Here is a 23166-nt window from a genome sequence, read left to right on the forward strand (position 1 = left end):
TGACAATTTAGGTTTTTTTGGTTTGTGTACTTTATTATTATAAATAATCAGCTCTGGTCAATCATAATCATTAGGAGGCCATGGCACAAAGTTAAATGACATTATACAATTTCTACAGCGTTATACATTATAACCTGAACTGTTGTGTGCATGTTTTCTACCAGGGTAGATTTACTGAGTAGATTGACTGGGTAGATTTAAAAAAATCATAATACACTTAAGAACTCAAAGCTTTGTTTTGGACAATAAAGTGTGTTCTAATCATTCAGTCACAAAAAAGAAGCATAAATCACTAAAATCCCAAGGCTGCATGACATACATGTCTCTTACAAATGTATGCAATCTTTGAACATGAACTGTAAAATTGAATTAAAATAATTCAAGTTGCTTAATTATACACAGAGCAAGTGTGGATCTGGCTTTCGAAATAAAACATTATTAGTATAATTTTTAGCTTTGTTAGTTAGATTTTGTACAAACACTTTGCACCCTCCAGTGGCTAAACCAAGATTGTACACCAATAATTACAATTTATAAATAATTTGTACACCACGGTTCAGAAAGAATTACAAAGGATTTATTAAGGGAAATAATTAATACCAAACTATGTGCAGTGTTCTTTTTCCTGAAAACATTTTAGTCATTTACATCATTCTCACATTTAGTGTTACCATTACAGCACACAGAAATGCTGGTTATCAATACTATAAAACTGGTAGCTTTTAGGAATTAGGCTTGAAGAAATCAAGGCACAGTATGACATGACAATACAACCCTGTGCCATGCAACATACTATGAAACATCTAAGCACAAAAAGTCTTCCAATATTTCAGTTATCAGTTCATTAGGTATACCTACTCACTATAAGGTCTATTAGTAAAAACCAAGGCTGTTCAGAAATCTAGAGAGAGACTGGTTCTGTAAAAGTTCATGTTTACATACCACCATACAACATATTGTAGATCTGAGCAGAATCAGATTTGTGAATCGATTATAAATGGCTGAAGGGAGTAACCCTCGGCCCTGCAATTCATTACACATGCAAACCATGCGACAGGAGTTTGGTAGAACCCATCATCAATTTCTTACTAAAAACATGTATTACTTTTTATTTTATCATCATAAAAATTTATCATTATTCATGGAAACACTGAGAGCTTCAGATGTGTCTCTAAGCTGCTTTGTGCAGCCAAATACTAACCAAATACAGGTTAAAGATGACCCAACTTATTTTAAGATTAGATTATAGCAGCTTCCAATTTTAAGACCTAAAAAGGTGCCCAATAAACTAAATAAAATAAACCAACTGTGATGGACTTTTTAAATGAGATTTATTTGTCCTTCCTCTTCTCCTCCCAAACACCTGAAAACAACAAAAAGCAAGTAAAAAATCAAATATGTTCAGTAAAATTAACACAATGCATGGAATCTGGAAAACCAAAAAGCCCTTTTGTTTTGGTATTGGTTTTATTTGCATTCAAAAAACCAGTGTGTGCAAATAATTATCAAATCTGCCAAAGACCAGCTACAAAGGAATGGCCTCTAAACCTTTGCCAGTAATATAAGCGTGCCAGTGAAGGCAGTGTGTCTGTCCTGTGTGCCTCAGCCCTTGTAAAACCGGCTTAGCCAATGTGCATGCCAGTACCAGTAGCCTCTTTCACCATCAGTCTCAGTGAAGAAGCCGTGGCTGTCAGTGCCAATGAATAAGGTGAGGCCTCTGGACATGTCAGTCTCAGTTAAAGTGAAGATAGCGTGGTCTATGTCTCTGATTAGGGTTTCATAATTAATTTTAAAAAACAAATTAGTTTCAGTTTTGCAGCTTATAAAGGAATGCATGGATCAGCAGAGTATTTTCAATCATCAGTTTACTTGCAAGCTTTTAAAAAGCAGATGATTTGCACAGATTCAATCAGTTAAATTCAATATAATTAATTCAGAAATGTGCATGCGGTTAGTAAAGTAAAGCTGAATTGTGTGTTTTAGTAGAAAAGAAAGATGCAGCACCACACCAAGCATGTAATCACACAGTTAATCACACGTGTCAAAACACATACATACATACTAACTGAATATATGTAGCTATCAGAACTAATACTATTAGACTACACGAATATTGTGAACAACTACAGATGTGAAATTTAGGAATTTATTATCTGTAGTTTGAAAAAAGTCACATGTTTAAGGAAACAAATGCTATACAAACAAATAAATGCTTGTTAGAATACTTTCTAACATATATCAGCTAGCCTGATGCTAGTCAAATAAATCTTCTGATGCATTTGCCCAGTTCCATCTTACATCCCACGAAAACATTTTTTTTTACTTTTCCTGCATGTAATAATGTTAATTTTTCTCTCACACACACACACACACACACACACACACACACACCCACACACCCACACACACACACCCACACACACCCACACACACCTGTGCGGTGCTGCCTTTCAGAGTTTAGCAGATGGAGTTGATTGTATACCCAGCAGGCGCTCCACATCGTTGGCTGACGTAAGCCACGACCCTCCATCAGCTACCACTGTGGCACCTGTAACATACGACGATGCACGACTTGCCAAGAACAGAACAGCGTGTGCCATTTCGGTTTTATTTCCCGCCCTCTGCAGCGGAATACTCCGAAAAACTCCAGCGCTTTCTGCCTGGGCACCACCTGAGAGAGACAGAACGAGTAAATACTAGTAATGATTGTACAGTTTACTGTTCTGCTTACTACATACAGGTAAACTCAAAGGTTCATATTGAGTTGTAAGGGACACGTGTAAAGACAGGTCTGGAATTTAAATGTTTTCCTTTAGTTTTCTGTATCTATGCAGATGCAGCAGGAAACTGTTCTTTTTCTGTTCCATGATGCCATTTACCATGATAGCATAGGACTAATGTGACTGCACCCAGTAAAAAGTACATGAATTTATGTTTTGTCTTTATGGAATCTAAAAAACACAAAAAGGTGCCATGAAATGTAAGTGACATCAGTCAAGAAGATATTACATTGCCACAGGTTTAGAAACTGGCATGCAAAAAATCCCCCCAGCCTCTTCATTTTCCTCTGTCCAAGTGATCAGCAACAAATTTTAAATAAGCTTTATTATGCAGGATAGTCTATCTGGTGCAGCAGCCTCTAAGCCCATCATAAAGCTTGCTGGACAGTGAGTAATATTACCACTTTTAACAGCTTCTTCTTTATGGCAGACTTGTTTTTGATGATTCTTAGATATATCTGGCCACACAGAAGTTTTAAAATAGGAATGAATATGTCAACACTAAATTTATTTTCTTACCGAGCCGGCGGTAGCCCTCTGTGCCAGAGATGGGTCCTGGTGACACTGTGTTTACCCTCACACCACTGGGACCCCACTCCACTGCTAAGTGCCTTGTCATGGCATCTACACACACACACAGAATGACAGTGGTAATAAAAATTTTACATTAAGGGCTTTATGTATAAAATAATCCTGAGCAACTATTGAAACTTAATGTCCATATACTTCAATTATACAGGGAGAAAAAAATCACAAATGATAATTTTAAACTGTTCTGTGTTTCCTCATGTTCTCCTCATCTTGTATTACTTTTCTAAAAGGATCTAAAACCTTTTAGTATGACCACTGTGCAAAACAAAGAAAGATATAGGAGGCCACCACTTTTTCCGCAGCACTATAGATAGCCAGGTCATGGACATAATAAAAGTGTGTGCAAGAGATTATTTTCAACTACTGGAAATCACAACATTATCATCAGTAAACTGTTCTAAAAAAAAAAAAAAGTACTTTATTAAGTGATTAATAAAGTATGGAACAAATGCGTAAATTCCTACACAAGGGCTGCTTTGGTGCTGTTGAAGAACCCCAGTGGCCATGGCAATATGTCTGTGTTTGAAGTTTTGTTGCATAAACACTAGCACTGTATGCTTCTCAGAGCCGTAAGTGTCAGTAACACTTTGTAATTTTCTTTGCCTTATTTCTTTTTTGTAAATTGTATTGATATTTTCCACTTTACAGTAAATAAGAGTTAAAATATTTGCATAATATAGTTAAATATAATTAAATCATGTTTGTCTATCACGCACCGTTTATTGGGTTATGACAATACATAGATACCTTAAACTTACATAATGTGATCAAGTCACTGCTATTATGTGCCCAGTGTAAAGCTGGAACAAAATACCAACTCACCATTAGCAGCTTTTGCAGAACCAGCATGCACCTGCAATGCCTGGCCCTTGTATCCGAGAGTGGCTGAGATGTTCACAATGGAGCCGCCATGATCCTGATATACACAAACACACAGAAATACAATCAAAATTTCCTGATGATAGGGAGGGTGCATGACTTTTAATTAACTATTTAACTATTCTGATAGAACTTGTCTGATAGAACAAGTAGTAGAACTTGTTTTATACTGACATAATAAAGTACTTGTTATAAGGAGAAGCGGAGGACCCAAGAATGCAGAGAAATATATATATTTATTTGTTATAAACAATATATATTTTATAAAACACAAAATTGGAAAAGGATAACAAAAAACAAATCGGGAGAACCCCGATTGAAGCCGCAGGCGCCGCAGGCAACTGAAAAAGACAAAAATGAAAAATATATAAATAAACACAATACCGCGAGTCACGAACCCGGATCGCCGGCGTGCGAGGCGTTCGTGTACTCACAGAGCTATCTACTAGCTGGAGAAAAAGGGGGAAGTCTCGCGCTTCGGAGTTTCTCGGACCAGCGCTGTCACCAGCTTCGCACCGCTGAGCTGGGAGGAAACCGATCTGCTAAGGGGGAAAAAATAGAGAACACAAAAAGGTTACTGCGCGGATCCGAACCGACGCTGACAGCGTCATAAACAAACGCTTAGCCCACTAGGCTAAGCTGGCACTGAAGGGTCCGCCTACTTTAGCGGATAAGATCTCTTTCGCTGTACCGGCGGCTAGGCTAACGTTAGCCACCAGCTAACGGATACAGAGGAGATCTGGCAAAAAGGCGAGGAACAGAACAGCAGCGCGAGGACTGCGCGGGGTCGCACCGATCTTTCCCTACCTGGAAAAGAAAACCCTATTTACCTCTGTCTTTCAACATACACACCCGACCATTCTAGTAATGCCCGGGGATACCGAACTGACCCTGAAAAAAGGGGTGCGACTGCACAGCCATTGCGTGTGAAAACAAGAGAGAAGGTGCGACGCCTACAGCTATGCGAGGCTCACTTAAATAGCGCGAGTGCAGCTGCAGGTCGTTGCACTAATTAGGCAGCCTCCTATTTAAAGCTTTGCTGTTCTGTGCTCTGTAACACCTGCGACGCTGGGAGCTGGTGGTGCGTTCACCAGACGCCGCAGGTACCCTAACAGAACCCCCTCCTCTAGGGACAGCTCCTGAGGTCCCAAGATCCGCTGCCTGGTTCCGTCGGAACTCGCGGATCAGTTCCGGGTCCAGGATATGATGAGCCGGTACCCACGAACGTTCCTCGGGGCCAAAACCCTCCCAATCCACCAGGTATTGGGTGCTACCCTGCACTCTCCTGCTATCCAGGAGGCGGCGCACCGTGAATGCAGGGGCACCCTGGATGATACGAGGGGCGGGAGGTTGGGGAGGGGGTATAGCTCCCTCGCACGCAAATGGGCGAAGTTGGGAGACGTGGAAGGTTGGATGCGCCTTCATCCTGGGAGGTAGCTCCAACCTATATGTCACCGGGTTTATCCGTCTTACCACCTTGAACGGGCCAATATACCTCGGCGCCAGCTTATGAGGGGTACCTTTGACGGGGAGATCCCTCGTCGACAGGAGGACTCGTTGGCCCGGCCGGAACGTAAGAGCCGGCTGCCGTCTGCGGTCAGCATTGCGCTTCATGGTGCGCTGGGAGGCCAGAAGAGCCTCTCTTGCTTTCCGCCAGGCGGCACGGCAGCGACGGATATGTTGCTGCACAGTTGGGACCGCAACCTCTTGTTCCTGATCGGGAAACAGCGGAGGCGGGTATCCAAACTGTGCCTCAAACGGTGACATACCAAGTGCGGCGTGGTGCAGGGTATTGTGGGCAAATTCAGCCCACAACAGTTTATCCGCCCAAGTGGCTGGATTCCCTGCAGTTAAGCACCGAAGCATCTTGCCTAGGTCTTGAATGACCCGCTCTGACTGCCCGTTGGACTCAGGATGGTATCCTGAGGATAAACTAGCCGTCGCCCCGAGGAGTTGACAGAAGGCTCGCCAGCACTGACTCACAAACTGCGGGCCCCGATCCGACACAATGTCGGATGGGACCCCATGTGCTCTCACCACATGTTGCAGTATCGCCTGAGCGGTAGTCATGGCAGACGGGAGCTTGGGCAGCGGAACAAAGAGGCAAGACTTGGTGAACCGGTCAACAATCACCAGTACTACCGTGAATCCCCTGGATCTTGGCAAACCTGTCACAAAATCCAGTGCCAGATGGGACCATGGTCTGGAGGGCACTGGCAATGGATGGAGTAGTCCCCGTGGACGCTCTCTAGTGCTTTTATTTGTAGCACAGACAGCGCAGGTGCGGACAAAGTCCTTCACCTGACTCTCCATCCCCGGCCACCAAAACCTTCGGCGTAGCAACACCAGGGTCTTAAAGACTCCTGGGTGAGCCGCAAATGGGGACGCATGGGCCCATTCAAACACCTGCCGGCGAACTGTTGTTGGAACAAACAGTCGGTCAGGCGGACCTCCACCTGGGTCGGGCTCCACAACCTGAGCGTCCCGGACAACCTTGAATATGCCCCGGGGCATATTCAAGGTGACCGGGGCAGCAATCTGACTCGCAGGGATGATGGGATCAGGCTCGGTTTCAGGTCTGGTCGGCTCCCACTGCCTGGATAAGGCATCCGGCTTACCGTTTTTCGACCCTGGTCTATAAGACAGAGTGAACTGGAAACGACCAAAAAAAAGGGACCAGCGAGCCTGACGAGAATTCATCCTCTTCGCTTGCTGGATAAACGACAGATTTTTATGGTCTGTCCAGACAAGGAAGTGATGTTTCGCCCCCTCAAGCCAATGTCGCCACTCATCCAGCGCTAGCTTGATGGCCAGAAGCTCCTTGTCTCCTACCGGGTAGTTACGCTCGGCAGGAGTTAAACGGTGCGAAAAGAAGGCGCAAGGGTGGAGCTTCTTTTCTGGGCCCACTCTCTGGGAAAGCACTGCCCCAACCCCGACATCAGAGGCGTCCACTTCTACAATGAAAGGTTCCTCTGGATCGGGCAACTGCAACACGGGAGCAGTGGTAAGGAGAGCTTTCAGCCTGTTAAAGGCTTGTTGGGCTTGCACCGTCCATTTAAACGGACCCTTCCCAGTAAGGACCGTTAAAGGAGCGGCGACCGTACTAAAGTTCCGTACGAAACGCCTGAAAAAGTTTGCAAAGCCCAAAAACCTTTGCACCTGGCGTACGGAACAGGGAGTTGGCCAATCCTCCACTGATTTGATTTTAGCCGGATCCATTCGGAGGGCGCCCTGAGAAACAATAAACCCCAAAAATGAAATAGTTGGGGCATGGAAAACGGACTTCTCCAGCTTGACAAACAAATGGTGGTCGAGCAGAAGCTGGAGAATCCGGCGGACGTGCCTCACGTGTTCCTCGATGGACCGGCTAAAAATTAGGATATCGTCTAGATAAACGTAGACGTATCTATCAAGGGCCTCTCGCAGAGCCTCATTGATGAAGCGTTGGAAGACTGCAGGGGCATTCATTAACCCAAAGGGCATCACTAGATATTCATAGTGTCCCGTGGGCGTAATGAACGCAGTCTTCCACTCATCCCCTCGCCTGATCCGAATCAGGTTATACGCGCTGCGTAAATCAAGCTTCGAAAAAATGGAAGCTCGCTGAAGGGCTTCGAAAGCCGTGGCCATCAGCGGCAGCGGATACCGATCCTTGATTGTTATGGCGTTCAGACCCCGATAGTCAATGCAAGGGCGCAAGGTCCCGTCCTTCTTCCCAACAAAGAAGAACCCAGCCCCAGCTGGGGAGGACGAAGGACGAATGAAGCCCTGTTGGAGCGCTTCCCTAACGTACTCCTCCATGGCGGTCTTCTCGGGTCCCGACAGGGAGAAAAGACGCCCCCTAGGAGGAGATGTACCGGGGAGCAGATTTATAGCACAATCAAAGGGTCTGTGGGGGGGCAAGTCCCGCGCCCGGGACTTGCTAAAAACCTCATGAAGATCATGGTAAACAGGTGGTACCCGGGCCAGATCAGGGGCTATCGCGTCAGGCGATGGCGATGCCGGCGAGAGGCTAGCTGGCAACAAGCATGCATCCTGGCACCGCGTTCCCCAGGCAAAGATTGACCCAGTTACCCAGTCAATTTGGGGATTGTGCCTCCTAAGCCACGAGTGCCCTAGAACCACCTGGAGCTGAGGGACCTGAGTCACCAAGAAGGTGATCCGCTCCTCGTGGTTCCCCAGACGCATTGTAAGAGGAGGCGTCTGGTGGGTGATGGGACTACCGGCCACCGCTCGGTCGTCCACAGCGTGAACCGTGATGGGTACTCGTAGCGGTCGGAGCTCAATCCCCAACCTGCGCACCAGGCAGCGATCGATGAAACTTTCGACCGCGCCCGAATCAATACAAACCTTGAGCTCCACGTTCCCCGAACCCCAATGCAATGACACGGTAAGAAACAAACCATGATCAGGGATGTTGGATCGGCTCACCCTCGACTCCCTGCCTTGAGAGTGGCCTACTCGTTTAACCGAGCACGGGCCCTCAGGGCGGAGTCGGGAGATGGTGGTGTGGCCGCCCTAGCTGATCCCAATTGCATGGGTTCAGGGTCCTGGTCCCGCAACGGCGGTCGGGGTGCGCCCTGGAACCGACCAAAGGGTGGATGCAACCCTCGCTCCCGAGCCCGCTGTCGGAGCCTGGTGTCAATGGTGGTTGCAAGGAGGTAAAAGGCCTTAAGCGAAGTGGGGAGCTCACGAGTGGCCAACTCGTCCTTAATTTTTTCCCCCAGCCCGCGATGGAAAATCGCAATTAATGCGCCCTCATCCCACCCACATTCAGCCGCTAGAGTGCGAAACTCTATTACAAAGTCAGCTACCGAGCGCCCCCCTTGGGACAGGTCGAGTAACCGAGGGCCCGCCTCTCTTCCACCCGTAGGGTGGAAAAAAGTGTCCTTAAGAGCCTCCGTGAAGGCGCGCTCTGAAAAACACTCGGGTGCACTCTGCTCCCAGAGGGCAGTGGCCCACTCTAGGGCTTTACCTGTGAGTAGTGAGATTATGAACGCAACTTTGGAGCGCTCAGATGGAAATCTAGAGGGTTGCAATTCGAATGTCAGGGAACATTGCAGGAGGAAACCCCGGCATTTCTTTGCCTCCCCTGAAAAACGTTCAGGGGGTGGGATGGGGGTCTCTACCCCGGCTGATGCCCCAGAATGAACAGGGGCCTGGGTCTGGCTGTTTGAACTGGCACCCAGCGTAGGCAGCAGCTGGGCGATCTCAGACAAACGCTGAGCCAGCTCATTGAGAGCCAGCTCGTGTCTCCCTAACGTTATCCCCTGGTGACGTAGGACGTCAGATACAGGGGGGATCTCTGCTGGGTCCATGATTGGTCGCACCTTACTGTTATAAGGAGAAGCGGAGGACCCAAGAATGCAGAGAAATATATATATTTATTTGTTATAAACAATATATATTTTATAAAACACAAAATTGGAAAAGGATAACAAAAAACAAATCGGGAGAACCCCGATTGAAGCCGCAGGCGCCGCAGGCAACTGAAAAAGACAAAAATGAAAAATATATAAATAAACACAATACCGCGAGTCACGAACCCGGATCGCCGGCGTGCGAGGCGTTCGTGTACTCACAGAGCTATCTACTAGCTGGAGAAAAAGGGGGAAGTCTCGCGCTTAAAAGGCGCCGAGAACAAACGGTCCCAAAACGCGGAGAAGAGAAACCAAAACCGAAACCGGCAAGAGTTTCGGAGTTTCTCGGACCAGCGCTGTCACCAGCTTCGCACCGCTGAGCTGGGAGGAAACCGATCTGCTAAGGGGGAAAAAATAGAGAACACAAAAAGGTTACTGCGCGGATCCGAACCGACGCTGACAGCGTCATAAACAAACGCTTAGCCCACTAGGCTAAGCTGGCACTGAAGGGTCCGCCTACTTTAGCGGATAAGATCTCTTTCGCTGTACCGGCGGCTAGGCTAACGTTAGCCACCAGCTAACGGATACAGAGGAGATCTGGCAAAAAGGCGAGGAACAGAACAGCAGCGCGAGGACTGCGCGGGGTCGCACCGATCTTTCCCTACCTGGAAAAGAAAACCCTATTTACCTCTGTCTTTCAACATACACACCCGACCATTCTAGTAATGCCCGGGGATACCGAACTGACCCTGAAAAAAGGGGTGCGACTGCACAGCCATTGCGTGTGAAAACAAGAGAGAAGGTGCGACGCCTACAGCTATGCGAGGCTCACTTAAATAGCGCGAGTGCAGCTGCAGGTCGTTGCACTAATTAGGCAGCCTCCTATTTAAAGCTTTGCTGTTCTGTGCTCTGTAACACCTGCGACGCTGGGAGCTGGTGGTGCGTTCACCAGACGCCGCAGGTACCCTAACAGTACTGACTGTCTTTGTGTAGCTAATACATCAATATAATTCAATAAACCCGTCTCTACAGATTAGTTGTACAGATTTGCCTCAACCATTGCAATTTTGTGCAACCGGCAGAGGTTCCAAGAGTGCAAAGAGGAATTATGTATATCCAAACTGGGGCAATGCAATAAAAAAAATGCAGGGACTGAATGTACGTGTGAGTGTGCGTCCTAATAAACAAACAGTTTAAACTTAATTTACTGTACAATGGTCTATTACTGACTAAATACTGTATTTCTTAGGGGGCAGCTTAATCTTTTTTTTTTTTTTTTTACCTTAAACCACTTCTCATAAACAACTTTGCTGGTGTTAAAGGTTCCCATGGTGTCAATCTCCAGAACGGTCTTAAAGGCGTTGAAGGACAGAGATGTGGCTGGACACAGAAAGTTTCCTGCTGCGTCTGCATAGATACAGAAAACGTAACATTAAGTATGGGCAGAGATTCTGATTTTCCACTGAAAAAAAAAAATCTAAAGCTTTAAAGAATTCATGTCAATTCAACATAAATGCATGTATTATTGGTTTGCTGCTTGTTGTTAATTATATCAGTTTTAAAATTGATGTAATTGCCTCTACACCAATGTTGTGACTACTGTGACTCAACCCAAAACTTACTGTTAATGAGAATGTCAACACGTCCAAACTCCTTTAGTGTCTCATCAATGGCAGTGGAGATGGTATCTGGTTGACGGACATCTATCTGCATAGGCAAGCAATGTCTGCCTGTAGAACTGGTCAGCTTTTTTGCAGCCTACAAACAACAAAAGCAAAAAAATCTACACACCATGTATTTATAATAAAAATAAAAACCATATAGACCTGTAGCAGTAGTCAGCTGGACCTCAGAAAATTGTCTCTCATACATTTATTGCAGATTTATTGACGCATATCGTATATTAGTTTATTTAAAAGGTATGATCACCTCAGTAAGTTTCTTCAGGTCCCTGCTGGCGATAACAGTATCACAACCATGCCTGAAAGGAACAGAAGTATATATTGGATTTCTTGCAGAAATATTGTGAGCTTGCATTTCAGTTGAGGACAGGTGACAGTCATACAGTACATGTAAACAGATGAGGCAGAAGGGTATACAGGCAGCATACAGCACCAGATTTGTTTAAAGTTCAGTCAGACATGAATAATAAAAAGGTATACTAAGCTGGGAAATACAAATAACATACCTCATTAGGATTTCTGCAATACGGAAGCCAATACCAGAGCCCCCACCTGTTATAAATGCTACGTGATCCCTAAAGAAGAAGTAGAATGCCTTTATTTGTCATATATACATATACAGATGTACAGTACATCAAAATTCTTTCTTCGCATATGCCAGCTTGTTGGAAGCTGGGGTCAGAGCGCAGGGTCAGCCATTGTATGGCGCGCCTGGAGCAGAGAGGGTTAAGGGCCTTGCTCAAGGGCCCAACAGCTGCATGGCAGAGCTGGGATTCGAACTCTCAACCTTTCAGTTGATAGCATATAGCTCTACCCACTAGGCAGACACAAAGACATACAACACAAAGACATACAACACAAAGACACACAGCACAAACACAAAGACACACAGCACAAACACAAAGACATACAGCTGAAAAGCTCTTGTTATGCAAGCATTTGTGAGGGACATGTTATATGTATAAGTACAAAGTCAAAACGTGGTAATGATGGAAATGGAAGTGAATTGTGGTTACTTCAGCAGGTCTGGACTGTAGATGTGTGTGTAGGTGGTCAGACAGTCATCAGTCGAAACGTCCTCTGGTTCTGCCATCCTTTCAAATCTCCTCAGTCCTCTAACCTGAAGAATAAATCACATCAATTATTAATATGCACAAATTATAACCATGAACAAAACAACTAGTAGCCGAACAAAATATTAAATGAAGTGTTCAGCTTTGTCCTTGTAGGTGCATGAAAGTTAGTCCAGAAACACTTCTATATTTTACCTGATTCACAAAACCGTCGATAAACCTTAAAGCAATCTAAACCGCAGGTACAAATACAACTTAGGTGAAAAGAAATTATAATAAAATGCGATTAACAACTACATGCAAAAATACTGGAACTACATTCGCAAGCGAACCTTGGACGGAACGCCTTTCAACCGCGCTGTATTGTGGGAAATGTAGTTCATATCTGTCACGGCGCACTAAAAAAACGTTTATTCATTCTTAAAGAACAGAACCTAGCTATGGAGCGGAACGAAATTCAAAAAGCTGCACCACCATGAAACCGTATTTATAAAATTATAGCTAATCCTTAAAAAAAAAAAAATTTAATTTAAGATGTGGTGAACTTCATAGACTTACCTGTAACCCACTCAGACATTCACCACCCTGTTCTTTCTGCTTTTCATCAAAAACAATTTATATTCTTGAATGAAGAACTTGCCAAACTCAGTCTGACAATCAACAACCAGCCTTGAGGTTTGAACCCAGGTGCGTGGAATTGCAAGTCCAAACTTCCAAAAAATGTTCATGCACAGTATCTTTAATGACTATACATAAAAGTTCTTTATTTATTGAACGTTTTAAAACACTGGTGGGAAGCATTAGCTCAGCAGTTAAGGTAATGTTCTAGTAATCAAAAGCCCACACCATGTTAGGTTGCCACCATTGGTCCCCAAAGCAAGGCCCTTAACCCTCAATAGTAAGTCACTTTGGACAAAGCATCTGCTAAATGCCATACAAATAAATACTGACTTTGCTTGGTCATTTTTTACAATCTAGAAACAGTAATTTATTGTGAAATACTTTTTTCTTCTTCTTTCGGCTGCTCCCACATTTTAAGTGTCACAGTGGAACATTCTGGTCTGCATACCTGGCGCAACCCAGCTTATTTTATCCGGGCTTGGGACCGGCGCTGAGAGCACTCTGACAAGAGCACCTGCCAATGACTAAGCTGTTAGACCAATGCCCCCTTCCCAGCTTTAATGTACACCCAACCAGTCGATAATGCCGCTGAGATTTAAACCTTGAATCTCAGTATTAGTGGCCAGCTTGTTTTCACTGCTGCACTGTGCACATTCCTGTTAAATACTTACATTTTTGTAAATGTTTATAAAAATATCATTAAAATATTCGCTTCTAAAGGAATTTAGCAAACCTCAGCTAAAACAATCTGTGCATGAGGTTTATATTCCACTGGGCTGCAGCGTTTAATTACCTTGAGTGGCTTACTAGTGAATAAATCTGGTAAACTGGCTGAATTATTGAGGAAAATGTGACAAATATACATCAGCAAAGGCAAAATAAAATAGAGGAAAATACTTTTTCATGACACTTATTTACTCCAACAACATTGTGAATTCAAATTTACCTTGTTCTTCTGCAGCAGGAGTTAAATGCATATTTGTTTTATAATGAACAGTAAATAGATTAAATACATTTTGTTGCATTTTATAGCATTTATACATTAAATAATTTTTATTAATACAAAAAAATTAAAGTGTTTACATTTCAAGCACCACGTGCAGACCTTAAGGATGACACCTTAATAAAGAAACCCAATGCAAATCTGTCCATTAACAGTTTGACTGTGTCAATCCAAATTCAGCTGAATAAGCGTACGGCAGAGGCTGCCAATCTAATCCGAAACAGGCCAGTGTTTTTTGCATACCAACGTGTTCAGTCGTATGATCCAAGTTAATGTGAACGCAGTTGGAGTCTTCTTCTTAAATTACTGTTTAATATTATTTGGTTGGAATAAAAACCTGCAGCCAAACTGGCCCTGTGCAGATATAACTGGACGGCCTGGTTTATGGGATGAAAATTTTGCTAATGGCAAACATGTCAAACTCACGCTTTTAACATGGCAGCAAGCTATGTGGGAAAGGTCTGAGTCTGTTCAAGTGAATTGTGTGTTATACTCTCGGAAGAAGACCTTGGAACTGAAATGGTGTTTTTTAAGCCCACAAGTGATGCACTGATGTCCCAGAGTTTCACTGCAATTTCCTGATCCAGAGCCTGAGGGGCGGGTTCCTTCTCCTTCATAACATCATAATAACGTCCAGTTACGCCCTCCAGCTCCTCAGCAACAGCCAGGTAGATGCTGGGCTGAGCACCAAGCTCAGGTGACTTTATCAGCAAGTAGAAAAAAGGACCTACAATAAAATGCACACACAGTGAAGTATATTTAATATTTATATTTAAGTGCACAGACAGACACCAAATGGTGAGCAAAACATTTTCATAAGAGATTCACTGTTTGTTCATTAACACTGGTAATTATGGCTCACTATAGTTTTGACAGTTTACTTTTAGTTTTCATTTTATTTTCAAGTTTTGCCATCGCTTTAAACTGGTCAGGGTTGCAGTGGGTCCGGCTTTCCTGAAATCACTGGGTATAGTTACAGTTCAAGTCGAAGATTTACATGCACTTATTAAATACATGATATTAATTAATTGTTGAGGATAAAAAAAGGCCACACAATGGATTGGCATCCTTTCAGGGGTGTGTTACTGCACTGCCCTGTGATTGTGGGCAAAACCGGACCCACCTTGCCCCTGATCAGGATAAAGCGATAGTAAAACATGGAAATGAAATTAAATGAAATAAAACAGTACAAGCCCTAGTCATTCTTTCAACTAAAGACACTGCATTTTTATGGTACCTGGTTGATTTAAAAATGATTGATTGACTCACTGAGTATGGTGCTGGAGAACTGAGACTGGTGCATGCCTGTGTGTCTACCCAGATCTGTGGCAACAACTCCAGGGTGCAGAGCATTTACCGTGACCCCTGTACCTATGACATGCACATACATACATAATCGTAAACCAGAACATTAAATCTTTGTTTGCAAGTGATAAAAAATGAAAGCATTAAAAAAAAAACTTTAAAGCAGTTTAAACGTTTTGGAAACCCCCATTTTATAAATGACAGCTTAATTAAGACATTTCTCACACACTCACCCTCAAGTCTGCGAGCAAGTTCTCGTGTAAAGAGGATGATAGCGAGTTTGCTCTGACAGTACGCTTTCTTTGTATCAAACTTTTTTTGGTTCCAGTTTAAGTCCTCAAAGTCGATCTCACCGATGATGTGCACCAATGACGACAGGTTTATTACCCGGCTGGGGGTGGAGTGTTTTAGCTTATCCAGCAGCAGATTGGTCAAAAGAAAATGGCCTAGCAACAAAAAGACAAAAGTGAAAAAAGCTAATTCAGACATTTTGGGTCATTTGATGGTATTTGGAACCACATACACTTCATGGGCAAAGATGCTATATGGACACCTTATCAAAAGCTTGTTAGACATTGCATTCCAAAACAATGGTTATTAATATGAAAATCTCCTTTTCAATTCTGTGTAACTATAACTGCTTTCACTCTTTTGGCAAAGCTTTCCAAAAATTTAGAAGTGTGTCTGTGGGAATCTGTGCCTATTCATAAAAAAAAGCATCCGTGAGCTTTAGTGTCATACAAAGAGGCCTGACTTGCAATCAGCTTATATTCACACCTGTTAGAAATGGCTGTGGATAAAACACATGAACTCAATAATAAGGACTGTCCACATACTTTTTGTTATAGTGTGCCAGTAGTACTGTAGACATTTTGCCATGAGCTAAATTTAAGCAGCATTTTACAACAGAAAATACATGAGTAATGTCACATCTTCGCTCTCTGCTGTCTGTCTGTTGTCCCTTTTACATTAATTTACCTGCAATGTGTGTGCTTTGTTGTATAATGCTGCTATGTTCTTACCGAGGTAGTTGACTCCAAACTGCATGTCAAAGCCATCTTCAGTCTTTCCTGGAGGACACCTCATCACAGCAGCGTTGTTTATCAGGACATCTACTCTCTTCTCCTCTGAATTACACATACACACATACAACTACAGAAAAGCATTCAGCTAATCTAAAGGCTTATTATTTAGCCAATCGCAGTAAATCAATGTGTGTTAAATGTGTGTTTAAGTGTTGTACCCTGGGTAATCTGCTCAACAAAGCTCTGTATTGATTTGATGGAAGCCAGGTCGATGTGCCGAGCATAGACGTGAGGGTTAAGTGTGGAACCTCTGATGTCACGGGCTGCCGCTTCACACTTTTCCATGTCCCGACAGCCCATAATAATCCTTCCTCCTGTTCGAAGAAAAAAAAGATTTAATGTGGCCTTGTCAACTTTTTTTACTCCAAGTTCTCATGGTTTAACGTTTGTTTGCTATGTTAAGGATGTTTCCAATCCATTACTACTTCTAGCTAATTGGTTGATCAGGGTAATTTAATCATGTCATCTGGTAAAAAGCTAGCTCTTCTGTTTTTATCATGATGAAGATGATCAATGCAAAAATGCTGTGAACTGTCACAACAGAACTGTTCTGTGAGATAAATTATGGCAGGGAGATTTTATTCACATATAGCACATCTGTATGTTGAAATAGTTGTGACTTGTATGTTGGTAGGTTGAATTTAACATTAAACCCCTCAGCAAGACACCAAATATCAACTGCTCAGCTGTATACATTCATTAAGTTTTGCCACACTTGAAAGTCGCTTTAAAATTAAACTGAACTGTACCTCTCTTGGCAAGCTCTCTGGCTGTTTCTTTTCCAATCCCTGTGTTGGCCCCAGTTATGACCACCGTCTTACCAGTGATCTTTGCTTGACTGGGACATTGGCCTCCGGTCACATGATTCCTGCAAAGATAAAGTTCAAGATATTGATAAATTTGGTATTTATCGGGTGACTCTATCCACAGTCAAAAAGGTTTGATCTCCTTCAGCTTATAAGGGGCATGCAAAAAGGTAGTCCCTGCTTCTGAATTAACATGTTAAAGTTAGACCAAAGTCTGTCGCTGATCACAGACACAGAAAAGAAGCAGAAGTGAGGGCTTTTCATTAACAACAGCCTATAAGCCTAATCGTTTTATTGATAGTTGCAACAATCAGATGCCAAGAAATGTAGCATTAGAAAGGGAAAGTCTAAACAAACTGTAACCTAAGGAGAATTGGAGATGACAGATGCCAATGACAAGTAAATAACAGGGAGAGTGCATCTTATGCATTTAAAGTGATTCATCAAGTATAAACACATCAGTGCTTGTTTTGATGCCATACAACAGTTTTATTTATTAGCATTATTGCAAAGATAAAGATGAATTCAGCATCTAAAAAAGGGGATCATCTGAACAAACAAGCTGCTTCACTAGTTAAATAGGCCTGCTTTTACAAGCATATGGTAAAGTTCCTAGTTAAGAAACAGGAATTTAGAGAATACACAAGGTTTTTTGTAGAGCATTCAAGTTTTGGGGTGGTAGTTAAGGGTCAACAGTATAAATAATTTTAAATGGGTATTAGGAATCAACTTCAGCTTGTCTTGGGTGAAATAACACCACAAATACCTTGAGGTAAAAAGCTCATGAATGACAACAACTCAATGACAAAACTGAAAGCAACTAATCTGGGGGTTTTGATTAATTTTGATTAACAAATGTAGATATTTCTTTTGCAGTTTTTGATGTCTCCTTATTGCATTGTGTCCTTATTTCATTATAACATACATTTACCTTATATTTGTCTCATTGAAAATATGGGTTTGTGCAATTTAGGTGAGAAATGTTGGAAGTAAGGAACCTGACAGCTCATTTACATTTAGACAATTTTATGAAGTAGCTTCACTTACTTAAGCAACACAGCGCAGCCAAAAACAGTCCCGAATATAGATGTAGGGACGATAAACTTACTCATAGTGTTAAATAAAAAAAATTACCTAAACATACTAAAAAGCACAATGACAGAAAGTGCATATTAGCATATTAGCTACAAGGTGAACACAGGGCTTCCTTCAACACTCATGTGTGCAGTATTTTGTTTCCTACCCGTATCCCGACAAATCCCGTGTGATTGGCTTACTGCATCAGTTTTTTGCGTTTTGATTGGTTTCTAGGTCATCATTTGCACAGAACTGGACCAATCATCGAGCAAGAGGGCTGATCCTCGAAAACGGGTAGGTGGAATAGATTGTACGTAAAATAATGCATAAAATAGCTCAATGTTTATGTGAAGAAAGCCCACAGTGCCAATTAATCATTCAATCGTAATACATAAAATACATAGGAGAACCTTTAGAAACATCCATATTTTATTGTTTAACAATATCTTGTTATCAATGTCGGTGCTGGGACTACAGTTCAAATTTTACACTTAAATCGATTAACAAACGTTATTCCCCATTGTGCTTTACAATTTAACGTTAAGGACCCAACAGTGGTAGCTGGTGGTTGGAATTGTACCCTCAACCTTCTGATCATCAGTACTTTAACCACTGAATGCCCTTGAAATCAAAAGGTCAAGTTTCCCAGATGTCACCATAGAAGTTTAAAAATGAATTGTCTGAATGATCAGATGTTAATAAAGAACCACCAAAATCGACCATAAATTAAAACCTGCAACGAATAAATACTCACATGAATAAAGATATGACAGAAAAATGACAAATTATAAAATTAATACATGTAATACATTGTTCTTAATTACTAAAACTTAAAACAACTTGAACACTTGTCAAACAGAAACTGGATAATGGACATGAGACTTTATATCACATTTATTTAAAAAATCATTTTGATTATAGGTAAAGACGTATATACATTTACAGATCACACATCTGATTCCCTTGCTCGATCAAAGTCATAAGTCCTTTAGAACAAGTGGTCAGCATCAGTCCTGTCATACAAAAAGCTGAAACAATCCAGCTGTATGAGTTTTTATAAGCAGACTGAGACAAAGGGACACAAAAAGTGTGTCCATGTTTTTTCATGAGTGATCATGAGAGCATCTGGATGACCTCTCTGGCTCGGTTAGTCCTTGTCTGTGCATCCGTAGCTCCATCCTCTTTTTCTTCTTGCCCTCCCCCAAATCGGACCAAAGCCTCTGCCTTTTGCACAGTGGTCTCCCGGGCCACCCCACGCAGCCCCTCTATGTACTCCAACAGAATTGAGAAATGAGAATCTGGTACCTGAGAAACACAGAGAAAAAATATTAAATTGCATCAAAGTATGTCAGTCAGTCCAAGTAAAGGAAGCATTTTAAATAGCATTACAGACATTACTTAGACTTCATACCTTCTCATTGTCGTACATATGCTGCAGTAGCCACACCTGCCTTGTCTTCTGAAATTTCCACTCGTCTCGCTTCTTGGACCAACTGCACAATACACACAAACACACAAATCACAAAATCAGATAACATGTCCAACTAAAGTATATTATGTGTGTGTTTGTGTGTGTGCGTTTTGTCATTTTACCATGTGAGATATTCCAGAGCTTGTGTCTGTGCCACGTTGGTTTTGCTCTCCTCATCCTTGGACTTTGCTTCCATCTTCTGTTTCTGCTCTTTTTTCAGGATTTTTTTTAACTTCCTCTCCAACACTCGCTTCTCCTCTGGGCTTAGCTCGCTGTCCGCATTCATCCTTTCTTCTGCTTCTCCACCTTCTTCTGTTTCTGTTGCCTGTAGCTTCTGTATCTCTGTCTTCTTACCATTGAGCTCTTTATTCACACCACTTTCTGTAAGGTCACCAGTGTCTACACTAAATTCTTTCTTCTTTTTCTTCTTCTTTACCTCATCCCTGGCAACACACTTCTCAGATTCCTGCAAATCACACACATCCACATTAACAAATCTTAAGACTAAGCTTAGCAGGTCATGGTGCATGGCCAGTGTGAAACTCTATCATGGCTGCTTAATTTTTCTTCCAGGGCACGTACATGGCCATAATGACATCACTCTACCAAAGATGTTCCATTTAAACAGATCAAAAGCATATATATTACAGTTTAAGACCAAAAGTATATGGACCATATCCACCCAAATCTTTGAGTTCAGGTGTTTCAGCCATATTCATTGCTAAAGCATGCACATGTTTGGGAAAGGCCTTTTTCTGTACCAGCATGACTATGCACCATTGCACAAAGTAAGTTCTATAAAGATGAGTTGTTGAACAAGCTTATATATGCATTATGTGCATATTGTGTGTGGCTACTGTACAAGTCCAGCATGTTGACTTGTGTAAAGCTAGTTCATGGCTGTTGAATCATTCTAGCATGCTTAATGCATTGCCAGTGCATGGCTTGTGCATTATTTTATCAGTGCTAGTGCATATGCAGTGCATTACTTCAACATGCAACACAACAATAAACCCACACTTACCTCTTCATTCAAACAGCTCTCTACAATGCCACTAATGTCTCTAGCATCGGCATCTTTTTTCTTCTTTTTCTTCTTCTTCCTAGTCTCCTACAAACCAAACATGTCCACATACACAGCTTTAAACAGCAATTTAAAACAAAGTGGTTATAGTGTTTTTTCTCTGTAAAACATAGTGCTATGTTCTAGGGAGCTATAGGATTACTCCATCACGGTGCATCACGTGCATCACTCTAACATAAATATCACACACACTCTCTCACTCTCACTCACACACCTGTGTTTCTGTCTCCATCTGAAGCTCTTCATTGTTGCCATCAAGTACCTCTTTTACACAGCTCTCTGTGAAGCTAATAGGGTCAGTGTCCTCCAATTTGGCAATTTTTTTCTTTTTCTTCTTTTTATCCTCACTCACAGCAATACAATCTTCAGCCTTCTGCAAATCAAACACATTAACATGTACATATATTAACACCATTTTTTCAGCTGCATTTTACCCTTTTTCTTCCAATCTAGTAATGTCCAATTCCCAGGTTATAACCTCCTCTGCCTTCTGGGTAGGGTGTCTGTGTGTGTGTGTGTATGGTGTATTACTGTAAGCATCCAACACAGGATAGATGACCTGGGTTTTATCTTCTGTCTGCAGTTTTTTCTTCCTGCCCTTGGTTTCATCATTCACACAGCTCTTCTTGATGTAATTAGTATCAGCTTCAACACTGACCTCGCTCTTCTTTCTTTTCTTCTTTTCATTACAGACGGGAACATGCTGCTCAGACTCCTGCAAATCAAAAACATTGACATACAGACCTTTCAGACCTATGCTTAGGGAAGGGTGTGGTGGTTGAATGAAGATGAACAATGTACCAACCAATAAATACACACCTCGCACGCTGTCTTCTTTCTTTTCATTTCCTTCATGTTAAGGTGTAGAACTATTTTTCACGGCTGATTTATTTTTTGATGAACTGACTGAACTTTAGCTTCACCATCAATAAGGCTGCTTGTAAACACAACAAATCAGATTACAGTAATTAAAAATGCATTGGTTAATATTTAAATATTCTTACTATTGCTTAATAGTGGAAATATATGGAGAACATGATGAAATTAAACTGCTGCAACAACTTGATTACAGTAAGACTAAATATACATCTAAAAACATAGTTGTGTGGATCAGGCATTGGCTTCAATTTAAACACAGAAAAAACATAGGTAACTGAAATTACTTTGTACTACTTTTCATAAAACAACAATTAACAGCTTAGCTTTTTAGCAACAGGATCAACAACAGACATTGGACCACATCTATAAATGTGTAGAAATTATTTATGGTGATTGCACATTAACTACAGACACAATGGAACACCAGGAATTTACGAACATTACCTATTCCAGGCTTGTAAAACAGCCTAGATTAAATTGTTAATTGTTTTTCAATAACTGAAAAACAAGCTGGACAATTCACTGAAGGACAACACACACACACACACACGTTTATTTACTTGGTTACACTTATTGACAATCCAGAGCAGCTTATACACATCCTGCATGTTTGTGAAATGAAAGAAAACAGGAGTGCACAAGGAAAACATATGCATATATTTACAGACTTAAACTTCCTATGTTTAAACTTAATGCATCCAACATTCTAGCAACAGTGTAGGGAAGGCCCTTTCCTGTTCCGTATTACTGTGCCCCTGTGCACAAAGCAAAGTGTATAAAGACTTAAATGGTTTCAAGAAACTCCAGTGGCCTGCACAAAACCCTGACTTCAGACCCACTGAACAGCTTTGGAATAAACTGGAACATCAATTGTGGCTTTTTTGACCAACATTATGGGCAACATTTGCCCAGCCAAATGAGCCTCTTAATGGGTACAAGTTCACATATACATACTCCAAAGTCTTGGGAAGAGCATTTTAAGAAGAGTGGCTGTTGTTATTGCTGAAACAGAGAGGTCACTCTGTTTTAAATTCATTTGTTTTTAATTGTGTGTCAGGTGTTCAAATATTTTGGTCATACAGTTTCTCTTCCAGGTCCAGTACTGAATTGGTCAGTTTAAATGCATTACCTATTATACATAGACCTACGTGCAGACATGACTAGTCGATTAAAATGAATAAAAAGAGTTAAATAAAGTGAAAACAACTAACGACCGTTACTTATTTAACCAAACACGTGTTTCATAATGAACCTATAAAAGAGAACATACTTACGAACAATCTCGTGCTTCTCAGGCAGAAGCATGGGAGACACATTCGGGACGTTTCTAACGGTGACACGGGTTGTGTTTAAAATCACACCTTAAGCACTAAATAGTGCACTAGTTTGTGTGCTTGTTTATGTGATAAAGCATGAACGTTTTGTGGAGAACGCCCAGCGCATTTTTAAATGTTTAGAATGTTTGCAGTA

The 23166-nt window shown here is 42.0% G+C and overlaps 3 protein-coding genes across 5 annotated transcripts; all 3 read right to left on the bottom strand.

The window, feature by feature from the left end:
- Positions 1 to 555: 555 nt before the first annotated feature.
- Positions 556 to 12704, bottom strand: decr2 (2,4-dienoyl CoA reductase 2, peroxisomal). Of its 2 annotated transcripts, none has more exons than XM_062992664.1 (10): positions 12561 to 12704; positions 12309 to 12412; positions 11799 to 11867; positions 11540 to 11591; positions 11233 to 11368; positions 10893 to 11017; positions 4194 to 4287; positions 3300 to 3404; positions 2483 to 2671; positions 556 to 1363 (listed from the first exon to the last, which is right to left on the bottom strand). In XM_062992664.1, exons 2-10 carry the CDS (start codon positions 12383 to 12385, stop codon positions 1332 to 1334), a joined length of 879 nt encoding a protein of 292 aa, XP_062848734.1. In that variant the 5' UTR covers positions 12386 to 12412; positions 12561 to 12704; the 3' UTR covers positions 556 to 1331. The 2 variants fall into 2 exon arrangements, with proteins under 2 accessions (XP_062848734.1, XP_062848733.1); XM_062992663.1 differs by having other exon boundaries at positions 2434 to 2671.
- A 1286-nt stretch (positions 12705 to 13990) lies between these two features.
- LOC134310279 (retinol dehydrogenase 13-like) lies at positions 13991 to 18541 on the bottom strand. The gene is made up of 7 exons (XM_062991827.1): positions 18233 to 18541; positions 17129 to 17247; positions 16538 to 16693; positions 16317 to 16421; positions 15528 to 15740; positions 15259 to 15360; positions 13991 to 14716 (listed from the first exon to the last, which is right to left on the bottom strand). Exons 1-7 carry the CDS (start codon positions 18295 to 18297, stop codon positions 14436 to 14438), a joined length of 1041 nt encoding a protein of 346 aa, XP_062847897.1. The 5' UTR covers positions 18298 to 18541; the 3' UTR covers positions 13991 to 14435.
- A 132-nt stretch (positions 18542 to 18673) lies between these two features.
- LOC134310280 (nucleolar protein 58) lies at positions 18674 to 23029 on the bottom strand. 2 transcript variants are annotated; one of them, XM_062991829.1, is made up of 8 exons: positions 22971 to 23029; positions 21637 to 21751; positions 21377 to 21532; positions 21032 to 21190; positions 20758 to 20844; positions 19856 to 20199; positions 19674 to 19755; positions 18674 to 19567 (listed from the first exon to the last, which is right to left on the bottom strand). In XM_062991829.1, exons 2-8 carry the CDS (start codon positions 21670 to 21672, stop codon positions 19376 to 19378), a joined length of 1056 nt encoding a protein of 351 aa, XP_062847899.1. In that variant the 5' UTR covers positions 21673 to 21751; positions 22971 to 23029; the 3' UTR covers positions 18674 to 19375. The 2 variants fall into 2 exon arrangements, with proteins under 2 accessions (XP_062847899.1, XP_062847898.1); XM_062991828.1 differs by having other exon boundaries at positions 21637 to 21754; positions 22971 to 23016.
- Positions 23030 to 23166: the final 137 nt, after the last annotated feature.

This window comes from Trichomycterus rosablanca, chromosome 3 (genome assembly GCF_030014385.1).
Source record: "Trichomycterus rosablanca isolate fTriRos1 chromosome 3, fTriRos1.hap1, whole genome shotgun sequence".
Lineage (NCBI taxonomy): Eukaryota > Metazoa > Chordata > Actinopteri > Siluriformes > Trichomycteridae > Trichomycterus > Trichomycterus rosablanca.